General features: G+C 50.7%; 1 protein-coding gene across 1 annotated transcript in view; it reads right to left on the minus strand.

Moving 5' to 3' along the window:
- AHNAK (AHNAK nucleoprotein) overlaps positions 1-14412 on the minus strand; it is a 40952-nt gene that overhangs the window by 16972 nt on the left and 9568 nt on the right. The window contains exons 2-4 of the mRNA XM_044682422.1: positions 10781-10900; positions 9556-9712; positions 9199-9386 (exon numbers count right to left, since the gene is read on the minus strand). Coding sequence (XP_044538357.1) covers positions 9199-9386; positions 9556-9712 — 345 coding nt within the window. The 5' untranslated portion in view covers positions 10781-10900. The remainder of the gene's footprint in view (positions 1-9198; positions 9387-9555; positions 9713-10780; positions 10901-14412) is intronic.

A 14412-nucleotide genomic window follows, 5' to 3' on the forward strand; every position in this document is an offset into this window, starting at 1 on the left:
AAAAAAAGGCATTCGAATGGACGTCAGATTTCTACGACCCCAACGCTGAAAAGATTCTGTAAAATGAAGTGATAAACACAAGGCTTGCTTAGTAAACAGATGCTCTCAGCATTTAATGAGCAAACTGAAGTCTTAGGAAGGCAAATACTGCTTGCTTGCAGATAGGCTGGACTGGAAAAAAAAACCCACAAAATTCCCGTCCTTTGGCCGTTCTTTCTCACCATAGCCCCGGACTTTCCGGCTAGCCCCGGGTCCAGCTAGCCCCGGGTCGGGCCAAGGGCCCGCCAGGCCTCCGCTTTCGTTGCCGATGTTGCCTCTGAGTCAATCTTTGGGAGTTTATATACAAACACACAGAAGCCTACCTACCAAAAATATATATTTATATATATACATGTGCACACATTCGGAGGGCCCCTACTCTTTCTTTTTGGAAACAGTCAACTCCACCTCGGGCAGCTGAATCCCCACCTTCGTCCCGCTGTCATTGCTCGAGGATGAGGACAGCCTGGACTTCTTGGAGGCCAGGGACACCCCACTTCCCTGGAGCTTCCCAGACTCCTCGTCACTCCCAGTGACCTCATAGTGCCCTTTGCTCTTCGAGCCCAGCCCGCCGAAGGTCCCGAATTTCAGCTTGCCGTGCTTCCCTTTGCCCTTTCCCCCCTCGATGGAAATGTCTCCGCCTCCAAACTCGAGGGTGCCCGTAGGAGTGACCGGAGCGGAATGCTCCCTCTCGTCACTGAAGGAGCCAGACCGGTTACGGGTCTTTTTGCTCTTAAATAAGGAGAATTTGGCTTTGGGGGAGGATGCCTCGGCCTCCACTTCCCCGTCCAAAGAGCCCAAGCTGGCCTTAGAGCTCTTGAGGTCTCCTTTGGAGCCCGAGATGGACACCTCGGGGGAGCTGGTGGCACTCCCCTTGCCTTTAGACTTGGAAAAGGTAAATTTGGGCATTTTGATTTTAGACTTTTTGAGCTTGATGTCAGCATCTTCCCAGTCCCCTTCCCCAGCGCCAGCCTGGAGGCTGCCTTCCACTGGAGGGAAGTTTACGTCCACCCCCACTTCTCTGCCTACCAGCTCCCGTCCCGAGTAGGTGAACTTGGGGATCTTCATCTTCGGGAATGTTACTCCTCCAGAGCCACTTTCCAAGTGAACTTGGGGGCCGGAGACACCCACCCCGGGACACTGAAGTCCCACCTGGCCTCCCTTCACGCCTCCTTCTATCTTTGGTCCTGAAACATGGATCCCACCAGCCAGCTTGGGCACATCCAAATCGAGAGCAGAGGAGCCCTGGGGCCCTCTCCACTCTCCCCCCGGCCCCTTTATGTTCACATGTCCTCCGCCCATGCTGAGGTCTGGGGCCTTGATACCTCCGGCCACATCCAGACCGCCTTGGATTTTCGGTCCCTTCAAACCGATCCCCCCCAAGTCCGGCGCCGAGACCTCCGGCGATGAGAGACTGAACGCGGGTCCCTGGATGCTCCCATCAGGGGCTGCTCCATGGAGACCGACGCCTGAGGCCGAAAGCTTCCCCGTTGGGAGTCTGACGTTCACATCTGGCAGCTCTGCTTCACATCTGGGCACCTTAACATCGGGAGTCTGGAGGCTGCCTTCCAAGCCTTTGACGCTGATGCCCGGAAGAGCCACTCCCCCAGCAGGACCCTTCACGTCCCCGCTGGCCCCGAAGCCCCCTTTTATTTTTGGTCCTTCCAAGTTAAAGTCCATATCGGATGAGATTTGGGGGCCAGAAATCTGAGGCCCTTTCAAGTCCACCCCTCTGAGGTGAACATCCACCCCAGGCCCCTTGAGCTCGGGCCCTGCGACGTTAACATCCAAGTTAGGCCCCTGAGAGGAGATGCCAAAATGGGGCAGCTTCATTTGGGGGAGTTTAATAGCCCCTCCAGGTGCCTCCAAACTAACATCTGGGGCACCCACTGACACTTTGGGACACTTGATGTCACCAGCTACGTCCAAGTCTCCCTTCAGCTTTGGTCCTTTCAAATTCAAGTCAAGATCCGGTCCAGAGAGGTTCACAGAAGGCAGGTCCCCTTGGGGTCCTTTCAGCGTCACATCGGGCCCTTCAAACTTGAGGTTGGGGGAACTCACACCTCCTTCAAGAGAGGGGAGCTGGCCCTGAATGTCAGCTCCCCCACCCTCCGCCTTCAGACCGGGCACTCCAATCTTGGGCATGGAAAACTTAGGGAACTGGATTTTTGCATCTGGACCTTTCAGATCAACACCTGGTCCTTCCAGTTCCACTTTGGGGACATCACCCTTAAGCTTTGGTCCTTTCAAGTTGACGTTCACATCAGGGACAGACACTTGAGGGCACGAGATGCCAAAGGAGGGACCTTTGATTCTGGCATCAGGGACTTCGATGTTGATATCAGAGGCGTCCAAGTTGGCTTGGACGCCGGGCACTCTCAGATCTCCCTCTACCTTTGGCCCTGAGAAATCAATGCTCCCACCTGGCCCCTTGAACTTTGGGGCCTTCAGATGGATGTCAGGCCCTTCCACACTGGCACTGGGAAGACTCCCACTGAGGCCAACAGATCCAACCTCCAGTCCAGGTCCCTTGAGCCCAGCTTTAATCCCTGGAGATGAAATTTCCAGCCCGGGTGTTTGGATCTCCCCTTCCATTTTGGGGCTGGGAAGTGGGGCCTCTGCTTTGAATTTGGGAGATTTTATGTCAAATTCTACATCGGGGAAGTACATTTTCCCAAACATGGGTTTCTTCGTTTTGGGAGATTTCACATCGACCTTAAGAGAAGCCTCTGGAGCGGCCACGTTGACATCTAAGTCCGGAGTCTTGAGACTGGCATCGATTTCACCCTCAGGGGTGTTCAAATCAAATCCCTGTTTTTTGGCCTTGATTTTAGGGCCACTCATGTGGATCTTCGGCATCTTAAACTTCATTTTCTTGCCCTTTCCACTGACGTTGATATCTGGAGACTCCACGTTCAGCCCCGCTTCTGGAACAGTAACATCCAACGAAGGGGACTTGATGTCAGCCTTTGGGCCCTTAGCCCCAAAGCCAAATTTAGGTTTCTTAAATTTTGGAATCTTAACATCTGGTCCCTCAACGTTTAGGTCTGGGCCCTCGATGTCCAAACTTGGTACTTCCAAGTCAACTTTGGGACCCTTCAGGTCAAAATCACCACCTTCTATCTTGGGACCAGATATGCCAAACTTGGGAGACTTGAAGTGTAGGTCTACGTCAGGAGCGGTCACTTGAGGCCCAGATATGTCTAGTGATGGCGTTTTCAAATTTGGACCACTTAACTTGACATCAGGACCATGGAGATCCACATTGGGACCTTGAAAGTCAACATCAGGGCCCTTCAGATTACCTTCAATCTTAGGAACAGTCACATCATAATCTCCCTTTAATTTGGGCCCTTTCAAATTCAAGTCAATATCAGGCATGGAGATCTTGGGGGCCTTGATGTTCATCTCAGGCATCTTGAACTTGGGGCCTTTCAGCTTTCCCTCTGGGCCTTCGATGTTCACATCTGGAGCCTCGATGTCCACCTTGGGGCCTGAAATGTCGATGTCAGCCTTGGGCAGGCTCACATCCACTTCTGGGCCCTCCCCTTTGAAGCCTGGCATGCTGAATTTGGGCATCTTTAATTTAGGCATCTTTAATTTCCCTTCAGGTCCATGAATATCAACATCGGGTGCTTCCACATCCAATTTAGGCCCCTTAATATCTAACTCTGGTCCTTTCAAATCACCTTCTATCTTTGGAAGAGATACATCTACATCTCCCTTCAATTTTGGGGCTTTCAAATGTAAATCAATGTCTGGCATAGAGACCTTGGGAGCTTTGAAGTGCATGTCAGGCATCTTAAACTTGGGGCCCTTCAGTTTTCCTTCTGGACCTTCAATGTCCACATCCGGAACATCAATGTCCACCTTGGGCCCAGAAATGTCAATGTCAGCCTTGGGCAGGCTCACGTCCACCTCTGGGCCTTCCCCTTTGAAGCCAGGCATGCTAAACTTTGGCATTTTCATCTTGGGCATCTTCAAGTTCCACTCTGGCCCATGGACATCCACATCTGGGGCACTGATGTCCACTTTGGGGCCTTTGATGTCCACATCAGGAACCTTAATATCACCTTCCATCTTGGGCACAGACACATCAACATCCCCTTTCAGTTTGGGGCCTTTCAGATGCAAGTCAAAATCAGGCATGGAGATCTTGGGGGCTTTGATGTTCATCTCGGGCATCTTGAACTTGGGGCCCTTCAGTTTCCCTTCTGGGCCTTCTATGTTCACATCTGGGGCATCAATATCCACCTTGGGCCCAGAAATATTCATATCTCCTTTGGGCAGACTCACATCCACCTCTGGGCCCTCCCCTTTGAAGCCAGGCATGCTAAACTTTGGCATTTTCATCTTGGGCATCTTCAAGTTCCACTCTGGTCCATGGACATCCACATCTGGAGCATTAATGTCTAACTTGGGCCCTTTAATGTCCACATCAGGAACCTTCACATCACCTTCTATCTTGGGCACAGACACATCCACATCCACATCTCCCTTCACTTTGGGACCTTTCAAATGGAGGTTTACATCTGGCATGGAGATCTTGGGGGTCTTGAAGTGCATGTCAGGCATCTTGAACTTGGGGCCCTTTAGTTTGGCATCTGGGCACTCCAAGTCCACATCAGGCACCTCCACATCCACACTGGGACCTTTGAGATCTCCCTCTAACTTGGGCACAGACACATCTACATCCCCCTTCAGTTTGGGACCTTTCAAATGCAAGTCCACATCTGGCATGGAGATCTTGGGAGCCTTGAAGTGCATGTCAGGCATCTTGAACTTGGGACCTTTTATCTTTCCTTCTGGACCTTCAAGATCAACATCACCAATGTCCATATCCACCTTGGGGGCTTTTAGATCAACTTTAGGACCTGTCAAGTCTCCTTCTACTTTGGGGAGGGAAACATCCAGATCACCCTTTAATTTAGGTGATTTCAAATTGAGGCCGACATCAGGCATAGAGATTTTTTGTGTTTGGATATTCATGCTGGGCATCTTGAGCTTGGGGCCTTTCAGCTTTCCCTCTGGGCCTTCTATATTCACATCTGGGCCCCCGATGTCCACCTTGGGGCCTGAGATATTGATGTCTGCCTTGGGCAGGCTCACATCCATGTCTGGGCTCTCCGCCTTGAAACCTGGCATGCTGAATTTGGGCATCTTCATCTTGGGCATTTTTAGATGCCAGTCTGGCCCATGTACATCCACATCAGGGGCATTTATGTCTACCTTAGGTCCTTTCAGTTCCACATCTGGTACCTCCATCTCACCTTCTATCTTTGGAACCGTAATATCATAGTCTCCCTTCACCTTGGGACCTTTCAAATTCAAGCTAACATCTGGCATGGAGATCTTCTGAGGCTTTAAGTTCATTTCAGGTAGTTTGAATTTGGGACTTTTAAATTTTGCATCTGGACCTTCGATATTCACACTTGGAGCATTAATGTCCACCTTGGGCCCAGAAATGTCAACATCTGCCTTGGGGAGACTCACATCCACATCTGGGCCTTCTCCTTTGAACCCAGGCATGCTGAACTTGGGCATTTTCATCTTGGGCATCTTCAAGTTCCACTCTTGTCCATGGACATCCACATCTGGGGCACTGACATCCACTTTGGGGCCTTTCAGATCCCCTTCCAGCTTTGGAACAGTAACATCATATTCTCCCTTCACCTTTGTGCCTTTTAGGTGCAAATCTACATCTGGCATGGAGATCTTTGGGCTCTTGATGTTCACATCTGGTACTTTAATGCCAGGCCCTTTCAGTTTTCCCTCTGGACCTTCAAGGTTGACCTGTGGGGCTCCAATGTCTAGGCTAGGCCCTGAAACACTGATGTCTCCCTTGGGCAAACTCACATTGACCTCTGGCCCCTCTCCCTTGACCCCCGGCACACTGAACTTGGGCATTTTCATCTTGGGCATCTTCAGGTTCCACTCAGGCCCATGGACATCCACGTCTGGGGCGCTCACATCCATTTTGGGGCCTTTGACGTCCATCTCAGGGCCTTTGATTTGCCCTTCTACATTTGGGAAGGCAGTGTCCACCTGACCCTTTATTTTGGGTGCACCTATGTTCAAGTCAACATCAGTCATGCTGATCTTACAGGTCCCTGCTTTCCCAGATGGGCTGCCAATCTTGGGCCCAGTCAGAGACCCCTCTAGGCTGGGTGCCTTAATGTCCATCTGAGGACCTTTCACATCCCCTTGGATTCCTGGAACTGAAACCTGTAAATCCCCTTTCAATTTGGGGGACCTGAGGCTTAGGTCCACATCCTGCATGGAGATTTTAGGTTTCTGAATGATCATCTCTGGGGTCTTGAATTTAGGGTCTTTGACTTTTCCCTCTGGCCCACTCACAGCCACCTCCGGCAGGCTGACATTCCCAGTGATGCCGGGAAGATTCACTTCCCCCTCGGGCAGCTTTATATCCACAGCAGCTCCTTCCCCTTTGGAACCGGATACAGAAAACTTGGGGACTTTCATTTGGGGCATTTTCAGTTTTCCACCGGCCCCATGAAGCTCCACTTCTGGAGCCCCAACTTCTGCGGCGGGGCCTTTGATGCTGACGTGTCCTTTGGGTGCCGAGACGCTCAAGTCGCCGGTCCCCGGAAGCTTGGCGCCCTTCAGGCCTAAGTCTCCCTCCAAGGATGGGGCGGTGACCGTAGGACCCTTCAGCTTTCCTTTGGCTCCCTCCACAGTGACAGATGGAGCCGTGACTTCCAGCTGAGGACCCTGGACACTCCCGCTCGCTGCCAGACCTGCACTGTCACCCCCAGGCCCCACCGAGATGCCTGGTGAGCAAACGCCCAGCCCTCCCTCCGGGCCCTGGACGTCGGAGCCCGCCGCGGGGAAGCCGAACTTGGGTAGTTTCATGGTGGGAATGCTTATGTTCTCGATCGAGGGGCGCTGGAGATCGACGGCCCCATCTCCGACTTGAGAAGAGGAGACCTGGACTCCAGGGCCAGTGACAGCCACTCCTTTGCCTCCTAAGTCAACAGAAGCAGGGACTTTGGCATTAACAGAGATCTCCGGCTTTCCGTCCAACTTCAGGCCCTTCCCGCTGCCGCCAACAGCCAAGCCTTCCACCTGGATGCCAGGAGTGGTGACCTGGATCTTGGAGAGGCCAGCACCTGCTGCCCCGACCCCTTGGAGCTCTGGTCCGGCTGCCTTGAGGTCAACACTGTAGCCCGTGGTCTGAACACTTGCCCCGGGGCTTTGTGGCAGGCGGATCACAGTCTTCCCGTGCTCGGTCTCCACGTCCACCTTGGAGATTTCCGTCAGCTCGTGCCTCGGAATCTTGATCTTGAACTCAGGGCTATTAATGTCGATCTCCCTGGCCCCCTCTCTCCCCGTCACATCCACCGTGTAGGCCGTAACCTTTCGGGTCACTGTGATGGTGCGGCTCTGGGTCTCCCCAAACTCGCTGCCTTCCACTCCATCCTCTGACTTCAGTCGTGGCTTGATTTTCGTAGTGTAGATCCGTCGGTATTCTTCGTCATCCCCGCTCTGCAGAAAGAGACACCCCAGCAAAGGTTGCAGCTGAGCCTGACTGAGTTTGCCACAGTCCCAACCGGAGGCCAGGCTACAACCTGGTTTCCTGACTTCCAGAAGTACGGACCCCAATGGGGCCCCACAGAGACCCTTGGAGAGATCCTCGAGAGGACAGAGCAGAACCCGGGGTACGGGGCAATGATGGGAAGAAATGGGAAAAGATAAGAGCACACTGGGAAATGACCAAAGGAGAAGAGGCTGTTGGGAGTACGGCAAAGGAAGTTAAGGATGTATCTGAGAGAAAAGAAAATTTGTATCGTTTTTCCAACCTAACCACCAATCGCCAATAAATGAGGAAATTCTAGACAATTGCCCAAGTACTGCCAGAACTTGAGACATTTTAGGAACCGAAATGAGAAATGAAGGAATATATCTAGCCCAGCACCCGCCAAGAGATATTTGCTTAATTCAGGCTAGGGGAAAGTCAAGTTTCTATTTCCCTTTTTATTTTTTTTAGCTAAATATTAGGATTAAGGGGCGAGTACAAAAGTGCCCATACATTGCTGAGGGATTGGCTGGCTGCTCACTGAATGTGAACCACAAGTCTCCCCCTGCCTTTCTCCTCTGATGCACAATCCTGGCTGAGAGATGGCCCTGGTTTCTCAAACGCTATGACCACAGAGCATAAGCTCCAGCCAGTCTATGCTGGTAAGCCTTCAAGTATGGGTCCTAAGATGACAATTGTTTTTTTTTTGTTTTGGGGGTTTGGGGGGAATTGGTTTGGGTTCGGTTACAAAGAAAGGTAACCCCAGTGCTTAGCACAGTGCCTGGCAAATAGTAGGGGCTTAATTAACACCTGCTGACTGACTGGCTAATTAATTTAACCCAGTTAAGCTCAGACACACAACTTTGGCCACAGGGAACTCAGCTAGAGTAACTCTTTATTTTTTTTAAACCTTTCTCTTCCATCTTAATATCAATAGTAAGCATTGGTTCCAAGACAGAAGAACAGTAAGGGCTAGGCAATGGGAATTAAGTGACTCACCCAGGGTCACCCAGCCAGAAAGTGTCTGAGGCCAGATTTGACAGAGTAACTCTTAAAGCCTGCCTACCAAAGAGAGAAGGGCAACATCTGTGTTGGGCTAGATCTGATGAAACCAAAGCTCCCCGAACTATCCGCCTAAGTAGGTCCCAAATGACACTCATCTGTGGAACAAGGATGACCAGTCGAGCTCCTCTTGGGACCCATTTGGCACCAAAAACTAAATGACTGGCCTTTCTGTTGAAGATTCGTCAAAAGAAGCATGAGGCTTCCAGCCACCAATCGCTCCTGAAGTGTCTGTATTTTGGATATGTCTATGTATGTACATGTTGCCTCTTCTAATAGAATAAAAGCTTCTTGAGGGCAGGGACTGTCTTACTTCTGTCATTACAACCCAGTGCCTGACCCAAGGTGTATGCCATGGGTGCTTAAGACATGAATAATAGCTGTAGCTTCAATGGGGCACCCTTTGGGCTTAGGACAGGCCAACACAGAGGTCAGATGAGAATGGTAGGGTCAAGAAAAGGAGAAGAACAAGAGAGTGAGCAGAGAGAGATGAAGGAGACGGAGGAACAGGTCCTTAGCACCCGGAGGAGCTCTAGGGTTCAGCGTTCGGAGATACTCACCAGCACCACCTCAGAGCACCGTCCAAAGGCGCTGTCTTGGGACCAGGACTGGCCGGGCTCTGGGGAGCGATCCCCCTTTCGGTGCAGCTTCAGGCCCACCGTGTGGTGTCCCATGGTATTCAGAAGCTGTGTCACCTCACCCGACTGCAGATTGTCAAAGTAGATGGTGGCCCCCACAATCTGGTCCCCTGGAGAAGAAACGCAAAGCATGTTAAAAATGAGGCCAAGAGAGGCAAGAGATGGGAGATGGGGAGCAGCTCCCCAAGTCCAGAGCCTCTCCCTTTCTCTGATTTCCCCTAGCCTCCCCCCACTTCTCATCCCAGCCCATCCCCCTGCCCAGGGGCAGCTGGCTCTTACCCTCCTTGACAACGCCTGTGCGTGCCGCAGGGGAATTCTGCACAACTTGCTGCACAAAGACACCATCATCTGTCTGTTCGATGGTCAGGCCATGGGAACCACTGCCCTGCCAGTTGGGCAAGAGCAGCTCCCTTGTGGGTTCTTCCTCCTTCTCCATCTGTAACATCAATGAGGTAGGCACAGGGTGATCAGGGCAAAGACCAAAGGTCTTTACTGGTCAAGAGTTCCAATTCAATTCAGCAAGCATTTATTAAGAGGCAGCCAGGTGACTCAGCGTATAGCACATCAGTTCTGGAGTCGGGAGGACCTGAGTTTAAATCAGTCCTCAAACACCTCCTAGCTTTATGACCCTGGGCAAGTCACTTAACCCCATTTGCCTAGCTTTTACTACTCTTCTATCTAAGAATTCATCCTAAGAAAGAAGGTAAAGGTTAAAAAAAAAAACATACAGATGGTAAATAGATAAGATGAAATTTGAACCCAGGTCTTTGGACTCCAAATATGAAGCTCCTTTTCAGCTATTTCTGAGCTGGGTCAGTAGTTGCAAGTAGAGATGATAAAGAAGAGCAGTTCAAACAGAAGATGCTACAAAGATCAATCGAGCCATAAAGAGAGACAAAAGATTCGAGGAGGCCAAACTATAAATGTTGGTGACAAAAGATAAGCAATTAGACAAGAGACTTGGCTGGAGAGATGGAAGCTTGACATGGCATGACAACATCTGCGTGGGGTCCAGCTGGCCTGATAGGAGAAGCCTCAATTAGAAGAAGCCTAATCTTGACTATGAAATAGTAGGAAAGACACCATCGATGGAGGTAAAGGACCTGGGATCCTTTTCACACTACCTGTGTGACACTGGGAAAATCAATTAACTTCCCCGGGCCTCAGTGTTGTCCCCTGGAAAACAAGAGAGCTAGACCAGAAAGCTCCCAAGGTACCCTCTGGACTGAAATCAACAATCTCATAATCATTTCCATTAGGAGAGCTCATGTGTTTCATGGCCGAGGGTCAGAAGATTATAGATTTAGTGCTAGAAGGGACTTCCCAGGCCATCTAGTCTAACTCAACCACTTTTCAGAGGAGGACACTGAGGCCCATAAGGACCTACGTGCCTCCAGACCAATGGGCTCCCCTTCCCATCCAATGCTCCCCACTCCACAAAGCCAGATATGCACACACCACAAGCCCCTCTCTAGCTCTTTCCCAACCACCTAGCTTTACCCACCTTTTCCAGGAAACTTTTTGGAGCAAAAGCCTTGCCAGGAACCCGCCCCTCCTTCTACTTTTGCTCTTTCTCTTCACTCTCTCACTCTCTCTTCAGGAATCTCTGTCCCACCTCCTTAGCCTGTAAGAAAAATTAACAGTGAAGTTAGCACTTGTGGCAGAATAAATCAAGAGATATAGGTTTCAACTGTACCTCTTCTTAGATATTTACTGGCTCTCACTTCCCCTCTCAGGAGCCTCAGTTTCCCTGTATCTGTAAAATGGGAATAATATTTGTACTACCGGGTGGTTGCAAGCAAAGGGTTTTGCTGTCATTTTTTTGTTGTTTCACAAACCTTAGCATGCTATAAAAATGGGAGTTATTATTTCCAAGTATCTTCTTCAAATGCCCCCAAGAGGAAAATGTCTCCAGTCAATCAAACTTTTAAGCATCTATCACATGCTCAACATTGTGCTAGATGCCAGGGATAGAAAGACCAAAGTGAATCAGCCCCTGCCATCAGGGAGCTTACATTCCAAGAAGAAAGAAGGGAAACGAGCATGTCTGTATGTAAGTGAAATATACATATATATAAAATATCATATAGATAAGTATATTCCTTCCAAGGTACTTTCTAGTTCTAAATATTTGATGCTATACATCACTTAATCCTGGGTCTTCATTTTCTCTTCTGTAAAATGAAGAGGCTTCTTGCATTTGGCAACGACTCAGTCCCACGCCGCCACCCCCATCCCAAGCAAGATGACCACTCAAAGCCTCCCACAAGTCCTAAACAAGATGAGCTGCAAACTGAAGGAAATGACACCTGAGCGAGACCCAGAGACACCTCCCAACCACCAAGGGCCATCAGAAAGCCTGAGTCTGAGGCCCGGGCTCGCCGCCTTGCCATTATATGTCCTTCTGAGAGTCATGTGCCCTCTGTGGGCCTCAACTTCCTCATCTTTAAAGTGAAGACACCGGACTCAAAAGTCAGATCTTAGCTTTAGAGCTCAAGGGATCTCAATGGCCCTCTATTCTGACTCCTTCATTTCACCAAGGGGGAAACCAAGGCCCAAAGAATGGAAGTGGCTTGGCCAACATCATGCAGGTACTAGATAAGGTAGCAGGATTTGGATCCTGATCCTCAAAGGCAAAAGCAAAAGTTCTCTCCATTAATCAAAAAGCAAATATTTATTGAAACTAGTTCAAGGGTCCATCATCCTTCTTCCTTGATTTCCTCCTCCTCCTCCTCCTCTAGTTCACCAACTTTAGAAGCACCAAAGGCCTTTAGGCTTTTTCCTCCTCTCTACCCACCAGTCACCAACTCATCTGATGGTTCCAGGGAAACTCTGTGTCTCCTGCCAATTGTCAGCTACCACTGTGCTGGCTTCGAAAGCCGCCAGGTCACGTTAGCTGTTTCATCAGTCAGTCTGGATCCCAGCAGGCACTAGGCTGTTTGAGATGAAGGATGGATGTGCCCAAGCTGTCCCAAGATTTTTTTAAAACCCTCACCTTCCATCTTGGAATCAATTCTGTGTATTGGTTCCAAGGCAGAAGAGTGGTAAGTGCTAGGCAATGGGGGTTAAGTGAGTGACTTGCCCAGGGTCACATAGCTGGGAAGTGTCTACGGCCAGATTTGAACCTAGGACCTCCCATCTCTAGGTCTGGTTTTCTATCCTTTGAGCCACCTAGTGCCCCCACCTTACCAGTCTTTTTAAACCTGTTCTTTTTTTTTTTAATTTTTTTTAAACCCTCACCTTCCATCTTAGAATCAATACTGTGTATTAGTTCAAAGGCAGAAGAGTGGTAAGTGCTAGGCAATGGGGGTTAAGTGAGTGACTTGCCCAGGGTCACACAGCTGGGAAGTGTCTGAGGCCGGATTTGAACCCAGGACCTCCCGTCTCTGGGCCTGATTTTCAATCCACTGAGCTACCCAGCTGCCCCCCATGGTTGCAGATTTGAGATACTTTTCATTCTCTTCAACAGCCCCCCTTAGCTTTGTAATCCCCCTCAGAGGGAACATAAAGACAGTCTTTCCAGATGGCCAGGCTGGCGGAGTGTGGCTGTTTCCTTGCCATCCGACAAGCCAACTTCCTCTTCAGCCGTCCTCCTTTCTGCCCCATCACCCTGTCTACCTCTACAGCCTCTCCCCCTAAAGCTCAACAACAGAAAGAGTTTTTGTCATTTTCGCTTGCTAACTGCTATTAAATAAATGGACATTTTAGCTCAAAAGGCCAGGATACCCTATGTGAGAAACAGCAGAAAGCGATGGGTTTGAGGGAAAGAAGCCTCTTCCTCCTCTATCTCCAACACACATGAGATGCTGGGCACCGCTGTGCCGCCCTGTGCTGGCACCTCCTGATTCTTGGAAAGGGGGTTTACAGGAAATGGCTCTCTGGGAAGGAGGGACGAATAGATTAGGCAGCACCCATGAGGTCAAAACACAAGATGTCAAATTTTATTTTCAAAAAGAAAGAGCCAACCATTGAGTTCTGAGTTTAGAGGATTCCGAGCCCAGCGAACCGCAGACACTACAGAAAGTCTGCTGACTAACTTGAGCTCTGCCGGACGTCCACTCCCGCCCTGCCTCCCTCCGCAGGCCGCTGCGCCAGCCTTTGTCCACTGGGACGAGCTGTGCAAACACCCTGGTAAGCCTCCCAGTGCCCTGTCACAAGTAATAACGGTGAAAGGCCAGAGAGCCCTCATTGTGAGCGGGGAAAGCGGTGACCCAGAGAGGAGAAGTGAGCCCCAGAAGGTCACCCACAGACAGCAGCAAAGCCCGGCCTCTGTATCCGGGCCTTCTGACTCCAAATCCAGGGATCTTAGAACCCTCGTTCCAGAACAGCATTGCACGGCCACCTCAAACGGGTCCCCAGTGGGGATAAATGAAGAAAAGAAAGGACACGCTCACACACAAGCTGCCTTTAAAAGGCAGCCCAGGATGGGGGCAGCTGAGTGGTTCAGTGGTTAGAGAGCCAAGCCTGGAGATGGGCGGTACTGGGTTCAAATCTGGCCTCTGACATTTCCCAGTTGTGTGACTCTGGACAAGTCACTTTACCCCCATTGCCTAGCCCTCACCACTCTTCTGTCTTGGAACGCCTAGGTAAGGGGGGGTGGAGGGGAGGCAGACCAGGGGGTTGACAGGTGGAGGTTGAGCTGACCGTTCCCACCAGGGGCCTGGAGAATCTGTCCAGGTAAGTTGAGACGGGTCCAGGAACTCTCTTGGCTGGCAAGAAGAGAGAGGGGGAGGGAGGGAGGAGAGTCAGGGACAGAGAGCCTGAGTCGCAAATAGCAGGTGGGCTGAGATCCCAACCCTAAAGCCCGGGAGCCAAGCATGGGAAGAAGGAAGTCAATAGCTGAGAACACCTCGAACACCTCCCCCACAACTGGGACCTGCGCAGGGAGGCTGCCTAAAGCACACACACTCTCTCGAACCCTTTTCTCTACACGGGATCTGGTGCTGAGCCAGTCACTGATGGGGGAGAGGGAGGGAGAAGGAGGGGGACAGAGGAGAGAGAGAGAGAGAGAGAGAGAGAGAGACAGACAGACAGACAGACAGACAGACAGACAGACAGAGGAGAGAGAGAGAGAGACAGAGAGAGAGACAGAGAGAGAGAGAGAGACAGAGAGAGAGACAGAGAGAGAGACAGAGA

The sequence above is a fragment of the Gracilinanus agilis genome, chromosome 6, assembly GCF_016433145.1.
Source record: "Gracilinanus agilis isolate LMUSP501 chromosome 6, AgileGrace, whole genome shotgun sequence".
NCBI lineage: Eukaryota > Metazoa > Chordata > Mammalia > Didelphimorphia > Didelphidae > Gracilinanus > Gracilinanus agilis.